We start from the raw sequence: 17383 nt of genomic DNA, 5'->3' as shown, positions 1-17383 counted from the left end.
ATATTGTTTTGCTAAAACTATTTTCAAGTGTTTTTCTAGTAATTATTACGGTTTTCCTTTGCAAGAAATAAACACGAGCCTCTGTTGGCGGTATGGCCAGAGAATTCTTTAAAATCGATTGTTGCTTTCATTATACAATTTGTCCCGTACGCAACGAATCGATACGTTTCGACTTGACTTTATATTTTATGGCCACCAGAGATTTTGTGGAGGCCATCATCCTTGAATGGCTCACAACTAAAATGGTGACGACACGTGATGTGGTCTCGTTTCATAACCGTCACTTTCTTCACAAAAAACAATGGACTTTTCTTAACTGCAAATAAAATTAATAAGTCTTTTTACAATTTATTTACGTCTAATACATGAGTGAGGAATAATGTTCTTCGATCGTGGAGTTTTAATTAGAGGTTAAACATGCCCGGTAACATTGTTTTTATTTATTTTTATTCGTATAAAATTAATATTTAATAATAATGAGCATTATTAGGAATTTTATGCGCATACGGCAGGTAAGATATATTAAAATAATTAAGTAAAGTTCAGACGAAAATATATTACTACTGTATTTTCTTAACTTAACCGATTCCTAACCTACCTTGCCCGTTTTTAGTACCCGATACTGAGTACCCAAATTTTTTAATAATCGGTGGTATCGAGGAATCGGAGAATCGAATCGACCCATCCCTAATGCTTTTGTAAATTACACACATGAATAAAAAAAACCATCTATAACTTTGAACTTTAAAAATCATAACTAGTGTTCTTATTAAAAAAAAAGTGTTCTGTTTTAAAATTTTCTCATTTTGTAGATAGTATAGGCCTACTGATAAATAATACATTCTTGTCAACATAGGGTTCGAAAATTTATATTTTCAAAGATATGAAATAGAAGGTTCCAGTATGAATATTTTTATTGCAACTTTATAACAATATTAAGTTCAGGGATGGACAAAATTATACCTATATGCTTAAATTGTCATTTGGATTTTATTGGTAGTAATTGCATGAATAAGAAAGGGAATAAAGTATACTGGAGTTACTGATCCATTGAGGTTTGAGAGGGTGTACACTCGGGAGAAGCGCCGACCTGGGAGGGGCCGCCCCTCCTCCACTGCAGCGCCTCCTTGCTGACGACGGCGCGCAGGGCAGGGTCGGCGCCCCACAGCCACTGCTTGGCGCTGGCCGGCCGGGCCCCGTCGTCCAGGCGCAGGCGGGCCAGCAGCGGCTGCAGCAGCGAGTCGGGCAGAGACCACAGCACCAGGTCGCTCAGCCCCTGGAACTCCTCGGAGGCCGCGCTCGCCTCGTCCTCCGACACCTGCCCTCCCGCGCGACACACGCACGTCACGCACGGGCAAGCACAAGCCACGGACATACGGTCATGCTGGAGTCACAACAGCGCGACAGTTGCGATGGGAACCAAAATATCACATCATTAAATAGTGCAGTTTTTAACCACACGACAATTAGAAACGCACAACATGATGTAAATGTTTCTCACCATTACGTACACAACTCATATATAACTGCCATAAATTTTTACAATTTTGTTTTAAAGGACCATTTTCAGAAAAATTGGCTAAATCCAAATTTAATGTTGTTTGGAAAAATGCTTCACAAACTAATTTAGTATACAAAATCGCAAAAGTGAAAAAAATTATAACTGTACTATCAATGCACCAGTTTAACCAACATTCAAAATCAAAATTTATATTCTTGTTTCAGCAATATTGTGCTTACAACACAATGGAAATAAGACCAATTTTCTAATAGGAAAGTATGTCACATCCACAGATTTTGTTGCGCTGATGTCATAAATGTATTGACTGTAAATTGATAGAAATTTTTTTTTAATTTGGGTTGTGTCCATCACACTGCATTTGTCTTGCTATTGTTATTTCACCACGAGACAAGATTTCATGAACTGTGATAAAAACAGAAATAACACCGAAACGCAAATCAATGCACCAAATAATATTGAAATAATGACCAAAAAAACTGAAAACAAACATAGCTTGACTCATACATTAATATAATTTTAATATTTTATATTAAAAATCATATAAAATAATACCTCCTATAACGGCCAAAGACTGTACATGTAAAAAATATTCTCATTTAACTTGTTTTAAAAAATGGAGAAAATAACCGGGTTGCACCGCACTGTCTACTGTAGCCAGCCCACTTGTGCTATAAGTGACGTACTTCCTTATCGTTGACGACGTGCAGGCCCCAGTGGCCCAGGCGGTAGACGGCGTAGGACTGCCACTCCTTGAGCACGATGGGATTGCCCTCCGGCTCGATGCGCAGCGAGGAGAGCCCCTGCACGTCTGCCAGGGCGTTCAGCTGCCCCAGGTGCGAGATGTTGGTCTCGCGGAACGCAAAGTGCTCCGCCCCGGCGAAGCGCTGCTTCATGCGCCCCAGGACGTGGATCATGGCGTTGAAGTTGACGTAGTGGAAGCGGGCGGTCGTCACGTCCTGGGCCTTGCCGGCACTCCACGGCCGGTCGATGAACCGCAAGGAGCCTTGCCCGTACACGTTCAGCACGCGGCCCGAGATTTCCACCAGGAAGTCACCTCCTGAGGACGAACACTTTGCTATAGTACTCCCTCACTTTGTTTGCTATCATTTAAGTACCGTATTTACCCGCAAATAACATGCTACCCTAAACTTTAACATTGTCGGTTTATGAAAAATTTTATACAGACTGGAAATCACAATTCAAACACATACAAATTACAGAAATAATTGAATAAGTAGGTACTTTTATACAATATTTACTACAGCTTTTCTGGTGCCACTTTCATCAAAAAGTGTTTGTATGGCCATTTTTTAAACAGCAAAAGGCTATTAGAAAATAATAATAATATGTTGTATGGCTGTAGTAGAAAAGCCATCGGTCAAAAGCAAAAAATGCTGCAATGTACAGTGGTCCCCCTAGAAGGGTGAAAGAGGAGGGGGTTTGTGCCTTGGCCAGCAGAAGCAGTGAAGAGAAGCAGAAAGTAGGGGAAGGAACCCAGCGACAAAATCAATTTGAACTCTCTCCCCTACCCTCCGACCATCTATCACACTAGTTGACACCCCCCTCCCTTGAGATTCAGGAAGTCATAAACAAGAGAAACAAGTGTGGACTAAAGTTGCATAAGTGATGTAGTTTACAGGTCAATTGTGTAGTTTTTTTTAACTACGCGGAGGTTCAGAAGGCAGTAATAAACAGTGGTCTAAAGTGGCTTAAGTAACACAATTATGACGATGAGCATGTAGTTTTCCAGCCAAGCTGTTCCTATCACTGTTAATTCTCTGTCTTTCAGCTACAATGTTACAAGGTTGGGATCATAATGTGACCCCCACTTTTAGTTTCAGCAGTTTTGAAACCATAATAGTGTGGTGTAACATGCGAGACAATAAAAATATTACAACAAATTTTATTAAACCAGTAAAATAATAAGTTTAAAAGAATTTTGTTTACCCAACTGATTATATATAGAAAAAATAGATGTTTTTTAATAATTTTTAAATTTTAATCTCATATTATTTGTAAATATAAAATAATAGATATTATGTTGCAGAAAAAATCCAAGTTTCTGATTATATCTTCTTAGCTTCATACAAGTTACCTTCATTCAAAAAAATTTTTAGTGAATAAGTCCCATTTGGTGTATCTATTGATAATGAATAATCAAAAAAAAATAATTTTTTTGATTTGAAATGAATATAATATTAAATTATTCATGAAAATCAAATAATTCTGGTAAATCACAGGCACAGGCCCCTAGATGTTACCTTGCTCTCGAACTTTTCCCGAGGACTTGGGCGGGGGCCGGCTGGTGGTGGGCCTGGCCTGGACTCGGCGGCACGAGTGCTTGCGGTAAGGGGTGGCGCTCTTGGCGTTCCTCGCCGGCTCCTCCGCTGCCACCTTCCCTCCGCCGCTGGACCCGGGGTCGTCGTGGTCGTCCGCCTCGCTACAGCTGCTGCTGGAGTCGCTGGGCAGCGAGCTGGAGGAGCTCTCGCAGCCCGGCGCGACGTCTGCCGCGGGCTGCTGCTCCGCGCCGATGCTGCCGTGCGCAGACCACACGTGCCTTCGCTCCTCTGGCCTGTCCCTGCGGTCCCTCCAACCAGCTGGCGGCTCTCCTTCAGGTATTCCCATCTCTACACTCCTCACCATCCCATCTCCAATGACCTTCACGTTCGTTCACTTATTGCCGATTCATTTGAACCTTCAGTAATATTCATTCACTGATCCGATAGAGGCAACAGTTATGAATATCTACACATAGTGGTTCTTAAGTCAACAGGTGTCTACAGCTAATGAATGGTGCTGTGTCACTGTTCTTCGATCCATTTATTTAGAAGTTTTTTTTTTTTTTTAAAGTCAACCAATTCAAATAACTTAGAATAAAAATGTTTTTTTTTTCTCACAAAAATTTTGAAGTGGTTTAACCCATTATTACCATTGTTTTAAATGGGAGTTTCATATAAAATAAGGCATTTTTTTTTTTTTAAAAAAACTCTGTTTAGTTGTAAATTTTGGTTAGAATTTGGCATTTTAAATTTATTTGGAAGCTTTTTAGGGGTTGAATACATTGCAATAACTTGTAATTCATCTGCAGTCGACAATTAAAAGTTGAAGTGTTGAGAATGCAGATCACAAACAAACTGAGTTCTTCCATAAGAAAGCATGTTTTAAACATTAGGTGTGTATTTAACTCTAGAATTTTTTTTTTCTTTAACATTTAATTTCGAGCAAGTATCATTCTTTCAAATGTGATTTTTTTAATCCAGTAATTCTTTTTAATCTAAAAAGGAGAGGTTCCGAGTCGGGGCTCATCGATTTGGCTTAAACTGTGTGAGTAGAAAATGGTAGGTGCCCCTTTCAACTTCCTAGAATGTTTTGTCTGAGTGTGCCCTAGGAAGTGAGAAAAAGAATTTTTACCAGTCAAGCTTGTGGCACCTACAAAGTAGATGCTTCCTGATTGACCATACCATCTGCCAATCAGATCAACCTGAAAGACCAATACATGCACAACTACGATCAGCCCCTAAAATAAATACTGCACCAGAACACCAGACCTCAGTGGTTAATTGCCCTTGATAATGGCTGCAAAAAGGTATGCTGAAACATCAAAAACATCGACTCAGAAGCCAAGGAGTAGTTGGTCACCAAAGAGACCGTCACTTACCTGAATGTGGTGGCCAGTATCGGGGGCAGCTTGAAGTAGTCGACACTGCTGGAAGAGGCAGTGTTCTGGGACGTGTCCGAATCCTGGGACACCGTCCGGTGGGAGAACTTGAGCCGGCGCACCTCTGCACTGATGGAGACCACGCTGCGGGACTGCGGAGGGGCACACCCCGACGATGCCATGCCGCTCACGCCCGAGTCGCTCTGGATGTGTCTCTCAGGGGCCTTCGCACCGGTCACGTCCATATCTGCTCTCAGATCTCGTAGGGAGGAGCTGAGGCTCGTAGCTGGAGGGAACGCGTGACTCATAAGTCTCACAAAACAGTAGTTAATATGTATGTGTGTGTGTGTCAGAAGCATAAATTTAACAATATCAACACCCCATTCCCTGATTAGTGTTTTTTTTAATTTCACATATTCTTAGTATGTTTTAGTGATAAATGTGCTTTACTCTGGTTCTTGTGTTTTTTTGTGTTTATGTGTTACCTATTTCATTGTTTGTCTTGTGTATGTATGGAATATATATATAGCTCTACAGTATCGTGTGTCACCTTACATTTGTTTTGTATTACTGCCTTTATAGGACTCTATGTGATTACTTTAAACTTAGGTATGTAAATACAGTGAACTCTCGATATCTCGGACTAAAAGGGGTGAGAGGTGGTCCGAGTTACCGTTTGTCCGAGATACCGAAGGGAAATAAAGGGAGAGAAGACAGCCATATGTTTAAACTAACAGGACAGACTGTACTGTTAGTACACATGGCATGTGGGAAGTGGCAACACAGCAAGTTATATCAGGGCTACGGTTGGCTGCGGTATTACATTGCGCATCTTAAATACAAAAAGCGTAAGGGACGTGGTGATAAGATAAGCCTGTGCTATATGCTGAATAATGAATCCATTGTTTGCCTGCTGCGGAGACTCGTGTTGTTTACGGAATGGTCTAGGGGAGGGGATGAAAGACAGAGATGGAGAGAGGCGAGGTCAGTTGTTTCTCAACGTCTCTTACGGGGAATGGAGGGGGCGGACGGAAAACGTGGGAGATAATGATACACAATATGTACCGATAAAAAATATGTACCGATAAAGGTTTTTATGAGCGTATGTAATGTAAATTTATAACTGCGAAAATAAACATTAATTATCACTGTACCATGTTCTGATTTTACATTGTTTAGTCAGAGTCTGAGTAAAATACACTTTCGCGGCTGTCACTGTAAGAGCATGAAGGGGAGAGTAAATCAGCTGGCCTAGCTTCTGCAGATTCTGTTGAAGGCTTGAAAAAGCTGTCAATCTTCTTCTGGACGGTCTTGTGTTGCTGCTTACAGATTTACTAATTCACGTGCTGCTCGGAAATGTCTGTAATATGACTGAAGGTCAGCATCTGAAGTTGAATCAACAATGTTGATAAGAGTATGCAGGGCTTGTCTAGCACTGGAAATGTTCTGCTTTGATAGCAGCTCTAATTCATCCTCTTCGTCAGTGTCTTGCTGCGTGGTAGTAGGAGACAAAACATCTTGAGCTATATCTTCCTCAGTCTGAAACTGATTACCAAGATCTCCATCAGCATCCAAACATTCTGTGACGTCTTCTTTTGTGACATCTGTTTCGCCTCCAGCCATTAGTGTGCGCTGGTAGTCACTGGCTTCAAACCCTAGAAAATCTGGCTCTATGTCACGGTCAAAGAGCAGTTTATTCCACCCATTTGCAAGTGTAGATGTCTTTATTTCCTTCCATGCAGAAGCCCAGTTGAAAATTGCAGACCAAATGCTGTAATTTCGAATGTTCTGCAGTGTTCTCATTCCTCGAGTATCATCCTCTTGTCCTCTGGTTCTTACACCACCACCATCACTTTGTCTCTTGTATGATAAAATTATTCTCTGGTCCATGGGTTGGATAAGAGATGTGGTGTTAGGAGGCAATGCCAAGCATTTAATTTTTCCATCCTGGCTAAACATCATCTCCGTATCGAAATGGAATGGTGCATTGTCAACAATTAGCAAAGCCTTGACATCTTCTGGATCAATGCCTAAAACTTCCGTCTGAAATTTCTTTACTTCAGGCACAAACTGTTTATGAAACCAGTCACCTGTAATTGCCTGTGTAAACCAAGCATTTTTTGAGCTGGTATAGTGAACTCGCAGATCAGTCATTATATCCTTTAGCTTTCGAGGTCGGTGTGATTTTACCACGACAACCGACTTAAGACGATGACTGCCGTCAGCATTGGCGCACAGTAGAGCAGACAGCCTCTCTTTACTCAGTTTACGCCCCGGCGCAGTGCCCTCATGTTTATAAGCTTGTGTATTTTCAGGCAGCGAACGCCAAAATAGGCCCGTCTCATCCGCATAGTAAAGCTGCGCCTTTGTCAGTCCTTCATCATCAATTAAAGTGCAAAGCCGTTTTCTGAATAGCTCGACACTCGCAGTGTCTGCACTCAAAGCTTCTCCGAACATCCATTTATGAACGATGCCGTATCTGTGTCGGAAAACGCCACAACCATCCGTCACTTGCTTTGAACTGAATGCTCATGTGTTTAGCCAACTTGTCGGCAGCTGCTTGTAGCTCAACACCACAAACTGCTACACCACTGGATCTTTGCTGTACGCACCATCTGTGTACAGCTTCTTCCAAGTTTGTATCGCCTGACAACTTTAAACGTTTTCTGCTAGCAACAGTTTCTTCAGCATCACACTTCACAGCAACCGCCTTCAACTTTTCCTTTTGCTTTTTTATATCCGGAACATTTTGTTTAGCAATCCCAAATTCTACGCACAAACTAGCCACAGACGCACCAGACTCTAGCCTTTCAATCAATTTTAACTTTTGCGCGATACTTAAAGATACACATTTTCGTTTAGGTGCCATTATAATGTGCAAAAAATTAACTGAACATAAACAAAAAAAATTACTGCTACGTGTCGATTTATTTTTTCCAACTACCCATTAGTTCACAAGTGCATCAATAACTGCCGTTGTTACCGCCGGCGTAACGGGCTCGTGACTAATAACAATAGCCACCTCGGCATGCCGCGCACCATTGCCACGTCTCCCAATACGCCCACCATGCACTGTTGTCAAGTCTCTCGCACATCGCGCCAGCAAATACCCACGTATGACGCGCACCCCACTTTTGCAGATGTCCGAGTTATCCGATGTCCGGGATATCGAAGTCCGAGATATCGGGATATCGAAGTCCGAGATATCGAGAGTTCACTGTAAATACAAAATATGACACAACACTATTGTTTTACTAAATTATATTTTACCAACACATATGTAACACATGTATTGGACAACAACAAATATACACTATATAACTTTGGTATAAATTTTACCATTAATATATCTATAGGTTTCAAGATTAATCCTACTAATATTTTAAAGGCGAAAGTTTGTAAGTATGGATAGATGGATGTTTGTTACTCTTTCACGTAAAAACTACTGAATAGATTTTAATGAAATTTGGCCTACAGCTAGCTTATAACCTGGATTAACACATAGACCCCATATTAATATGAAATTCCATCCCTAAGGGAGTGAAAAAGTGATAATTTCATTTTATAACAGAAAAAATCATAGGTCATAGACATACATATATTGAGTGTCATTTCTCTATATCTGACACACGATCATACACATAGTAAGGTCTGGCAAATTAATATTTTTCTCCTTGGTGAGACCAGTCCGTTTAGTGGAGCTCGCAGTGGCTAGCAAAATAAAGGCGCTAATAACAGTTTGGTTCTTAACTTCGTCAATAGATAAAGTTGCCTTGAATTTTAAACGCACCATCATTTGATGCGTTTGTCATGTCTTTAATTTTCGTTTGTTTGTGCGGTATGCGTTCCTATACCATTCATCCGATTGCGATGAAATTTTGGTGATTTGTTATGCGCATGCCCATGAAGGTTACTGATACGGTATAACTATTTTTCAATAGTTGGAGCACGAATTGTGTCAAAAAATGTGTTTATTTCATTTTATATAGTGGCACTTCGCCTGTTTTTGTTGTATAAGTGCACACGCATGACACAATTTATTTAAATATAAAATAGAGACAGAGATAGAGTGATATATATATATATATATATATATATATATATATATATATATATATATATATATATATATATATAGAGAGAGAGAGAGAGAGAGAGAGAGAGAGAGAGATAGAGACAGAGACGGAGAGATAAGTTGAGATAGAGCGAGGAATAGAGAATGAAATGGGTTAGATAATGAGATATACCTATAAATGTATAGAGCTATATAGACATATATAGAAGATATAGATATAGTGGGAAGTATATATGTAGATATAAAGAGATAAATAGAGATAGAGAGATACATAGATGTATATAGATGTAGATGGAGATAAATATGTATAGAGAGATGGATAAATGATTTGTATATGTGGAACTACTTCAAACATATTACAAAACAAAACTGCATGAGGCATTGCAATGCAGGTCGAGCATTAGCTAGATAATGGAATCTTTTCAATATTAGTCATCTCTTATTTTTCAGCTTTTTTCTATATTGCTTTATAAAGTCTAAATTACATACAGACCAAGTAAATAACTATAAACTGGCAGAACGTCTGTCGGGATCTGAAAGTGATATAAATTAATTTTCACACTTGAGATTCAAATTAAGAAGACAGTTACTAACTACACCCTGTGTTCAGCCCGGGCAACGCCGGGTATTGCAGCTAGTATTTTATATATTTGAGTTTTTAAATAAATTTTTTCAGCTGATAAAAGCTAAGGACATAACGATTACCTAGCTAATAAATGATACCCTTCATAGCTGTACTGGTTCTCACTCCACTTTCTTTATTTCGAACATATTCCTTGAATATGCCATTTCATAGTGTGTTTATGGACTCAAACAACATCTGGGGTAAAAAAAAAAACTTTCATAGTTTGGTTCATGGCAGACTGGAGCATATTATTTTCTCTTCAAATTATTATCACTGATGATTTTACATTACTTTTCTAGGTTTTCAAGTAGATTCACCGACTTTTCCCCGACCTTCCAGAAGGTGGACACCCTGTTCTGCAGCGACACTCACAGGACTCACAGCGCGCCCGGGACCGCAGCAGCTCCCAGTTGGTGCGGGCGTTGGAGATGACCTGCTCGCGGCCGTCGCCGCGCCGGGCCGCGGCTGCCTGGCGCACCGCCGCCGTCACCTCCGCGCGGGACAGCAGGCGCAGGCGCGGCAGGCGGGACACCAGGAAGGACGCGCACTCCCCGCCCGCCGCCACCGGGTTGCCGTCCACGCTCAGCTCCCGCAGCTGGGATGCCTCCGCAACGCCGCTCAGGCTCTCCACCCTGCCTCATCCGAGGTCACTTCATTCCACACCGTGCGCAGCTACACGTGTTAGTAGCATGTGTATCAAACATTTCAAAATATATATTCATTTATAAAATTATGTTAAATATATTCCTGAGAAATGTAATTCAAGTGTAAACATAATTTAAAATAATTAGGAAAGCCAATAAAATCCTCAAATACCACAATATTCCTTAGTACTCAAAGGATTCGATTTTGTAGGGAAAAAATATTCTAAAAAAAAAATATTAGAAAAATTAATGTGAACTAAAAAATTCAAAACAGATAACCTCTGAATTTAAATTTTTTTTCTTCTTACCTATACTTTTACCATTCTCAGACAATAAAATTAAAATATGTATTGATTCTGGGGACTTAGTTTGTTAAAAAAAAATTACAAGGGTTGAATGTTTCAACACCATAATTAATATTTTTAATTTGTAATATATTATTTTATTTTTGACTCTTGAGATCTAGATTTAGATTCGAGGTGTATATTTGAGGTACTCTCTGGGATTCGAATTCAAGATTTGGACTCGAGAAAATTGGGATTTGACCCATCACTAAATATAATGTAAATTAATAGTTGGTGGTTGTAAAAATTTAGATGTGTAATATAACTTCAATATGAATGATACATTTTATGAGCCCCTTAAATTAATTTTAACCAAATTAAGTAGATTTTGCAATGACTTATGAATGTCATGAGTAATATAAATTTTGATAACATGCCGAATACCGGTATCAGTAATAAAGAGTCTCTCTAATTAATACCTGTGCTCTCAAAAACAAAAATACTTTAATTTAAATGATTATTTAATAAATCTAGGCTACTAAAACTATGATGTCGAATGGGGCTTTGCCCCTTTAAGCCTGGTCAGACTCCGCTCCCTTTGCAATCCCATGGCATCTCTAGCCACTCCTTGCTGACATTTGCACCATTGATACGTACGCGTACGTGTTCTGCGTGACGTGTGTTTGAATGGCGCACCACTGACTCCCATGAAAGGGCACCGTAGCTTCAGTGCTCCGTCCCCTTACATAATTATAAATAAAATTGTAAACCTTTATTTTTTATCCTGAGCATTTTGTAGCATGGCAGATCAGCCAGGAGATTTTTTTAATAAATCTTGTCTGTCAGGGCCGATGGGGTGGTCTCGATGACGAAGGTAGTGGGAAACAATTGGGGAAGGGGTTGGCCGCGATTCCAGAAAGGTCACTACTGAGAAAGGGTGGTTGGCCGCAGTCCCTGAAGGGTCGCTACAAGAAAAGAAAATGTCAGAGAAGGAAAAGGCACAGGATAGTAAATCACTATACCCCAATAATGCTATTTCGGATTTATTTCTTCCCAGATTACTCTGAGGTAGGGATCTCTGAAGTTGCAGGCTCTCTCGAGCCACATATGTAACCCGGCCATATTATGGTCTCTGACCTGCCTTTACATTCGTATCTATATACAGGATTTAGGCATCATACCTTATTGTACAGGATATACAACACACAATATGTCACATTGTAATCACGTCCTTACACTACTGTAAATAACAGCATATGATGTCACAGATCAATTCACTAAGCTGTTTGTGAATAACTGTAACTGCCATAAATAGGCAACTGTGATGCTGTAGTTGGGCTGCAAGGCACACTCGGATAAGAAGTCAGTTCCTAATGTGTTGCAGCCCTGGCCGAGGTTAGAAATGTTGGATATGACAGGCTTTACACTACACATTAAAGAGTGAACAACAGGTTTCTTTGCCAATATTACCAACAGGGATATTTTTTTAAACAGAATTCAGGTAAACCCGAATGTAATGTAATTTAATTACATAGCGAACCATCTTGAACAGGATCGAATGCTGGGGCAAAGATGGTGGGGAGATCCCCTTTCTAAATCCTAAAAAATCTAAAAGAAGAGTTTGAAAGCAAACAGCAGGCAAAGAGGTTCTATCACCCTCCCCTCCCCATCCCCTCAAAAAATGAAATTCTGCGTATGCTCCTGATCTTGAATAACAAAGAGGAAGAGGGGTATAGATCTTTCTACAATACAAACAAGGGAACAAGATGAGCATTAAATATTTTTACAAGATAATTTTCATTAAATTTCACTTATTTGAAAATACTAATGCTGCAATTTTTTTTTTTTTTTTTTTGCATTCTGACTTAAGGCAAGTATGAGTTTCGAAACTGGCACAGGAACATTAATCATGTTAATAGAGGTAAAGACAATGTGCAAGCCACACCCTTAACTTGTCCTTTATTCATTGCCTGCTGTGTTAGTGTGAGAGAATGGTGATAATTCTCCAACTGGTACTGGTGTGAAAATAAGGGAAGAAGGCATTGGCTATGCACAATTCAGCTCACAGTGGACTGTAAGTATAAAATTATAAATTAACATATTTTACAGTTTTTCTTCTGCATAGTGTGTAACAAGTTAAACTCAAAAAAATTCCACGCAATTTTTTTATTATTATTTTTTAATAGTTACAAACTAAAGCATCTAGAAATTTATAAGCTCAAATAATGGTTTTGTAATACTGAAGTTTTGTTAAGGTGGTAATACTGTTACTGAAGACTATGGCTTTCGAAGAAGATTGTTGTGTAGCTGAGTTTAATTGTGAAGTTGTATGCTATATGCAAACATGTAATAAATTTACCTTAATATATAGCATATGCTTTATAAAAAGACCTGAAATAACAGTTTAACATGCAAAGTAAATACACAAGGACATCTACTCACGTCAACAATTCGTTGTTACTAACAAAAAGTTTCTGCAGCTGTGGAGTGTCTGCGAAACCAGACAGCCTTTTAATGCGGTTGCGCCGCAAGTTCAGTTCTTGGAGTGAGCGGAGGCCTTGCAGGTCGGTGTTGCCAACAGCTCGGATCTGGTTTCCCGCCATGTTCAGCACCTTTAGCTCTCCGAGAGTTTTCAGCCCACCGATTTGGTAGATCTGGTTCCCGTGGAGATCCAGAACTTCCAGCCTCACCAGCAAACTGAGACCCTCTATACGACGGATCCTGTGAGAATTTTCATTCTGTATGAGGCAACCAGTGTTGCAAAATTTGGCACAGTAAAAGAAAAAAAATGAAATTTCCCTTACAGCTTTAAAAAAAATTGTGTGTGCTTGGAGTCCATGCGCGACATAAGTGAAACTTCTTGCTTATTAAGTAGCGATAGAGTTAAGTTATTAGTATTTTTTTTTAACAAGAGATAATAATTGAGAGTAGTAAGGATGTGGGTATAATCTCAAATGAAAAAAAAAAAACTACAAGCACACACTCCAATAGAACATAAATTACACTTATTAAGTATATCTCACAAGTCTATAAGTCCTTTTGACATTTTAAAATCACAGTGTTCACATACAAAAAATACATTACACTTATAAAGCTAACCTTTGAAGTCTCCATGTCTTTTTTTATATTTCCAATCACACAATTCACATAAAAATGAATGATACTTGTGAAGTTAATTGCACAAATCAATAACTCTTTCCAAACAAACAAATAAATTGCAGATACTTTAAACAAAATAAGTACAAGAAATACTGTAGCATCACTCGTCAGCCATTACGAAAACTGAGGAGTAGACAAACAGCATTACGAAAATTCCGTAGCATTACGGCTAAGTCATTTCTACCTCTTCTCTGCTCTCTCCCCTTCCGGCTATTAAAACTAGCATATAGCATGCTATGTACTATGCTACGTACCTACCCACCCCCTTTATATTTGTTGTTTTCCCATTCGATCACTAGTGCATGGGTTGGAGTGACATCACCGCTAATGCCCAATTATTCCTCCCATGCTATCTGAATTTTCTTAACACTCGAAAATTGTAGCCCCTTCAACAAAGAAGTTTCACTTCAAAAATTTAACTACTTTCTACAAAATCAGTGAAGGGTCGTCTCCACTTCTTCTCAAATCTGAATCTCATATTTAATTCTCAAGCAAAAGCCTCAGTTCAGAATCTAAATGTCTGAGATTTACGGATAAAAAATTATATGAGCAAAAACACACAAACTTAAGTTTTGAATAAAAAACTTTTAATTGATTAAATATTATTTAGATTTTAAAAAAAATGTGTGTATGTATAATATATGTTCAGGATATAGCAAATCATATGCAACTACAGTAGAACCCTGTTATAATGTTCCTGCATATAATGTTTTCCTGCTTATAATGTCATATTTTTAAAGTCCCAATATTTCTCCCATAAGGACAATGTATTTATTTCCTGCATATAACGTTCATAAATAGTGTAATTTCCTGCTTATAATGTTTGCTTTCTAACATTCAATAAATGGGGAAAAATGTTTTAAAACCAAATTATTCCAACACTTACAATAAAAAGTTTCCTTTATGTATGTTTATGTTTACAATCACTGCCATACAATACATGAAGTTTGTTAAAATACAATTTTATGCAATATACTGAAGGTACACAATGTTCATAGTTACATGTCAGTTGGCACCTGTTATGTCCCTCAACACATATTTAGATTGCAGTTCCTCACTCCTGTATACAATCACCATGTACCAACGACCGACCCGCTGGCCGCCATCATTACACACTGTCCTCTATTTACACTGCAGGCCTACCAACCTAACTACCCCACTTTCCTATATAACACTTCCACCCTTAAGATTTCTACACATAGTCTTGCAGCTTCCCCGGTACCATCCTCGCCCTGGTGGATCTCCTGGGCGGCTGTGCGCGTATCAGCTCCATCTGCAGTCCCTCCCATGGCTCTGGCCCATGGTCACGATGATGTTCAAACCCTCTGAAAGGGCTGCTGCTGTGGTCCGGTGTTGAGGCTCCCACTGGCGATGTCCCCGGCAGCTGTTGCTGTTTACCCTTCTGCTCCTTCCAATTTTCTGCCGGTTGCTCCTGTACGGTCAATGGTACCTGTGCCGGCTCCATCAGAATAGGGTGCCGCTGTATGGTCGCTGGGACCTGCGTTGGCTCTGTCAGAGCCATCCCGTCAGTCGGCATGAGCTGACGCAGGGTGGTACTGCCACGATTGGTTGCAGCACAGCCATCAGTACATGTAACTGACACCGCCTGGCTTGATGGATGTGCCACTTTGTTGCTCAGCAATTGGACCACGTGACGTCTATACAGGTTGCCGTTCTTATCTTGGGTTGTGTATGTCACGCGCCCTTGTTTGGATACAATGGTTCCTGGTATCCACTTACGAGTCCCTCTGTAGTCTCGAAGAAGCACCTGCTGCCCAACTAAAAAAAAACCTGCCCCTGTGGTGGTTTGCGACCTCTTTGGTCTCCCCTTTTAAAACTTGGTCTGGGGCGTATCTGGTCAAGCACCGTTCTTAATGGTCTCCCCATTAGGAGTTCTGCCGGTGTCTTATGAGATTCTCCCAGTGGCGATGTGCGCAACGCCAACAACATTCGAGCGACTCGTGTGTGCCAGTCTCCCGCTCCCATTTTCCGCAGTTTGTTCTTCACCGTCTGCACCATGCACTCCGCTTGACCGTTTGTGGCTGGATGGAATGGTCGTGTGCGCATTAGTACAACTTCCTTCTTCGTTAGGAATTCTTCCATCTCTCGGGAAACGAAAGCTGTCCCGTTGTCTGAGACCAGGTACCAGGGAATCCCATGGAAACTGAAGATCTCTCGTAGTGCCTGGATAACCGCACCTGATGACATGTTATGCATTGCCTTCACTTCTGGCCATTTTGAGTGCGCATCCACCACGATGAAGAAAACCTTCCCCTGGAAAGGACCCAGGAAATCCATGTGTAGCCTAACCCATGGCTCACTCTCCGTTGCCCATTTCACCTCCTTCACTTTGGGCGGGTTGGCTTGCTGCTACTGGCAGATTGCGCACTGACCTACCATTTGCTCGATGTTCCTGTCCATTCCTGGCCACCACATATAGCTCCGGGCAACCATCTTAGACTTGACAATTCCGTCATGTGCGGCATGAAGGACCATCAACAGTTCCCTGCGACGCCCCTCTGGAATAACCACCCTATTGCCCCACAAGAGACAGCCCTTGTGAAGGGATAACGCCTCTCTCCTGTTCCAATATGGCCGCAATTCCTCAGAGTCTGCATTCCTGCCCTGCCAACCTTGGCTTGTGTGCTGCTTTACTTGATGGAGGACAGGGTCCCCGTCGGTCAACTGCGCCAGTGTCTCAACATCGATTGGTGGCTCTGGCATGGCCTCAAGCATGAGCACATCACCAACAGTTGGTACCTGCATGTTCCCAGTGGCCATGGGTAGCCGGCTGAGGTCATCGGCATGGGGTATCTGGTTCCCGGCAAATACACTATCTGGAAGTCGAACATCGAGAGCCATAAGCTCCACTGTAAGAGGCGTGGTGACAGAATATCTGGTGTTTGCCGCTTGGGGTCCAGCAGTCGTAACAGGGGTTTGTGATCTGTCACGATAGTAAAATGCCGGGCTGTCACATACTGTCGAAATTTGGTCACCCCAAACATCACAGCCAGTGCCTCTTTATCGAGCTGGGAGTAGTTCCTCTCATGCCGGGTCAGAGTGCGCGATCCAAAGGCCAAGGGCACTTCTTTGCCATCATCGGTAACGTGCGCCAACACTGCACCTACTCCATAGTCTGATGCATCACATGTCAGCGTTAAAGGCTTATTTAAGTCATAATGAGTGAGCACCTGATCAGACTGTAATAGGTTCTTCGCTTTGCACAACGCCTCAGTATGCTCCGACCTCCATACCCACTTCGCTCCTTTGTCCAAGAGACGATGTAAGGGCTCCAGGACTGATGCCTTATTCGGCAGGAATCTTTCGTAAAAATTCAGAAAGCCTAAAAATGCCTGCAGTTCTTTCTTACATGTAGGTACTGGTGCCTCACGGATGGCTTCCACTTTCGCATCTGT

At 40.8% G+C, this 17383-nt stretch overlaps 1 protein-coding gene across 1 annotated transcript in view; it reads right to left on the bottom strand.

Annotated features, from left to right (window-relative positions):
• LOC134542282 (leucine-rich repeat-containing protein 49) overlaps positions 1 to 17383 on the bottom strand; it is a 34347-nt gene that overhangs the window by 5255 nt on the left and 11709 nt on the right. The window contains exons 4-10 of the mRNA XM_063386426.1: positions 13251 to 13529; positions 10253 to 10512; positions 6524 to 6835; positions 5181 to 5466; positions 3784 to 4154; positions 2206 to 2579; positions 1085 to 1318 (exon numbers count right to left, since the gene is read on the bottom strand). Of these exons, the coding sequence (XP_063242496.1) occupies positions 1085 to 1318; positions 2206 to 2579; positions 3784 to 4154; positions 5181 to 5466; positions 6524 to 6835; positions 10253 to 10512; positions 13251 to 13529 (2116 nt within the window). The remainder of the gene's footprint in view (positions 1 to 1084; positions 1319 to 2205; positions 2580 to 3783; positions 4155 to 5180; positions 5467 to 6523; positions 6836 to 10252; positions 10513 to 13250; positions 13530 to 17383) is intronic.

This window comes from Bacillus rossius (genome assembly GCF_032445375.1).
Source record: "Bacillus rossius redtenbacheri isolate Brsri chromosome 4 unlocalized genomic scaffold, Brsri_v3 Brsri_v3_scf4_2, whole genome shotgun sequence".
In the NCBI taxonomy this organism is placed as follows: domain Eukaryota; kingdom Metazoa; phylum Arthropoda; class Insecta; order Phasmatodea; family Bacillidae; genus Bacillus; species Bacillus rossius.
The sequence above is the reverse complement of the archived record's forward strand: the minus strand, read 5'-3'. Positions and strand labels throughout refer to the sequence as shown.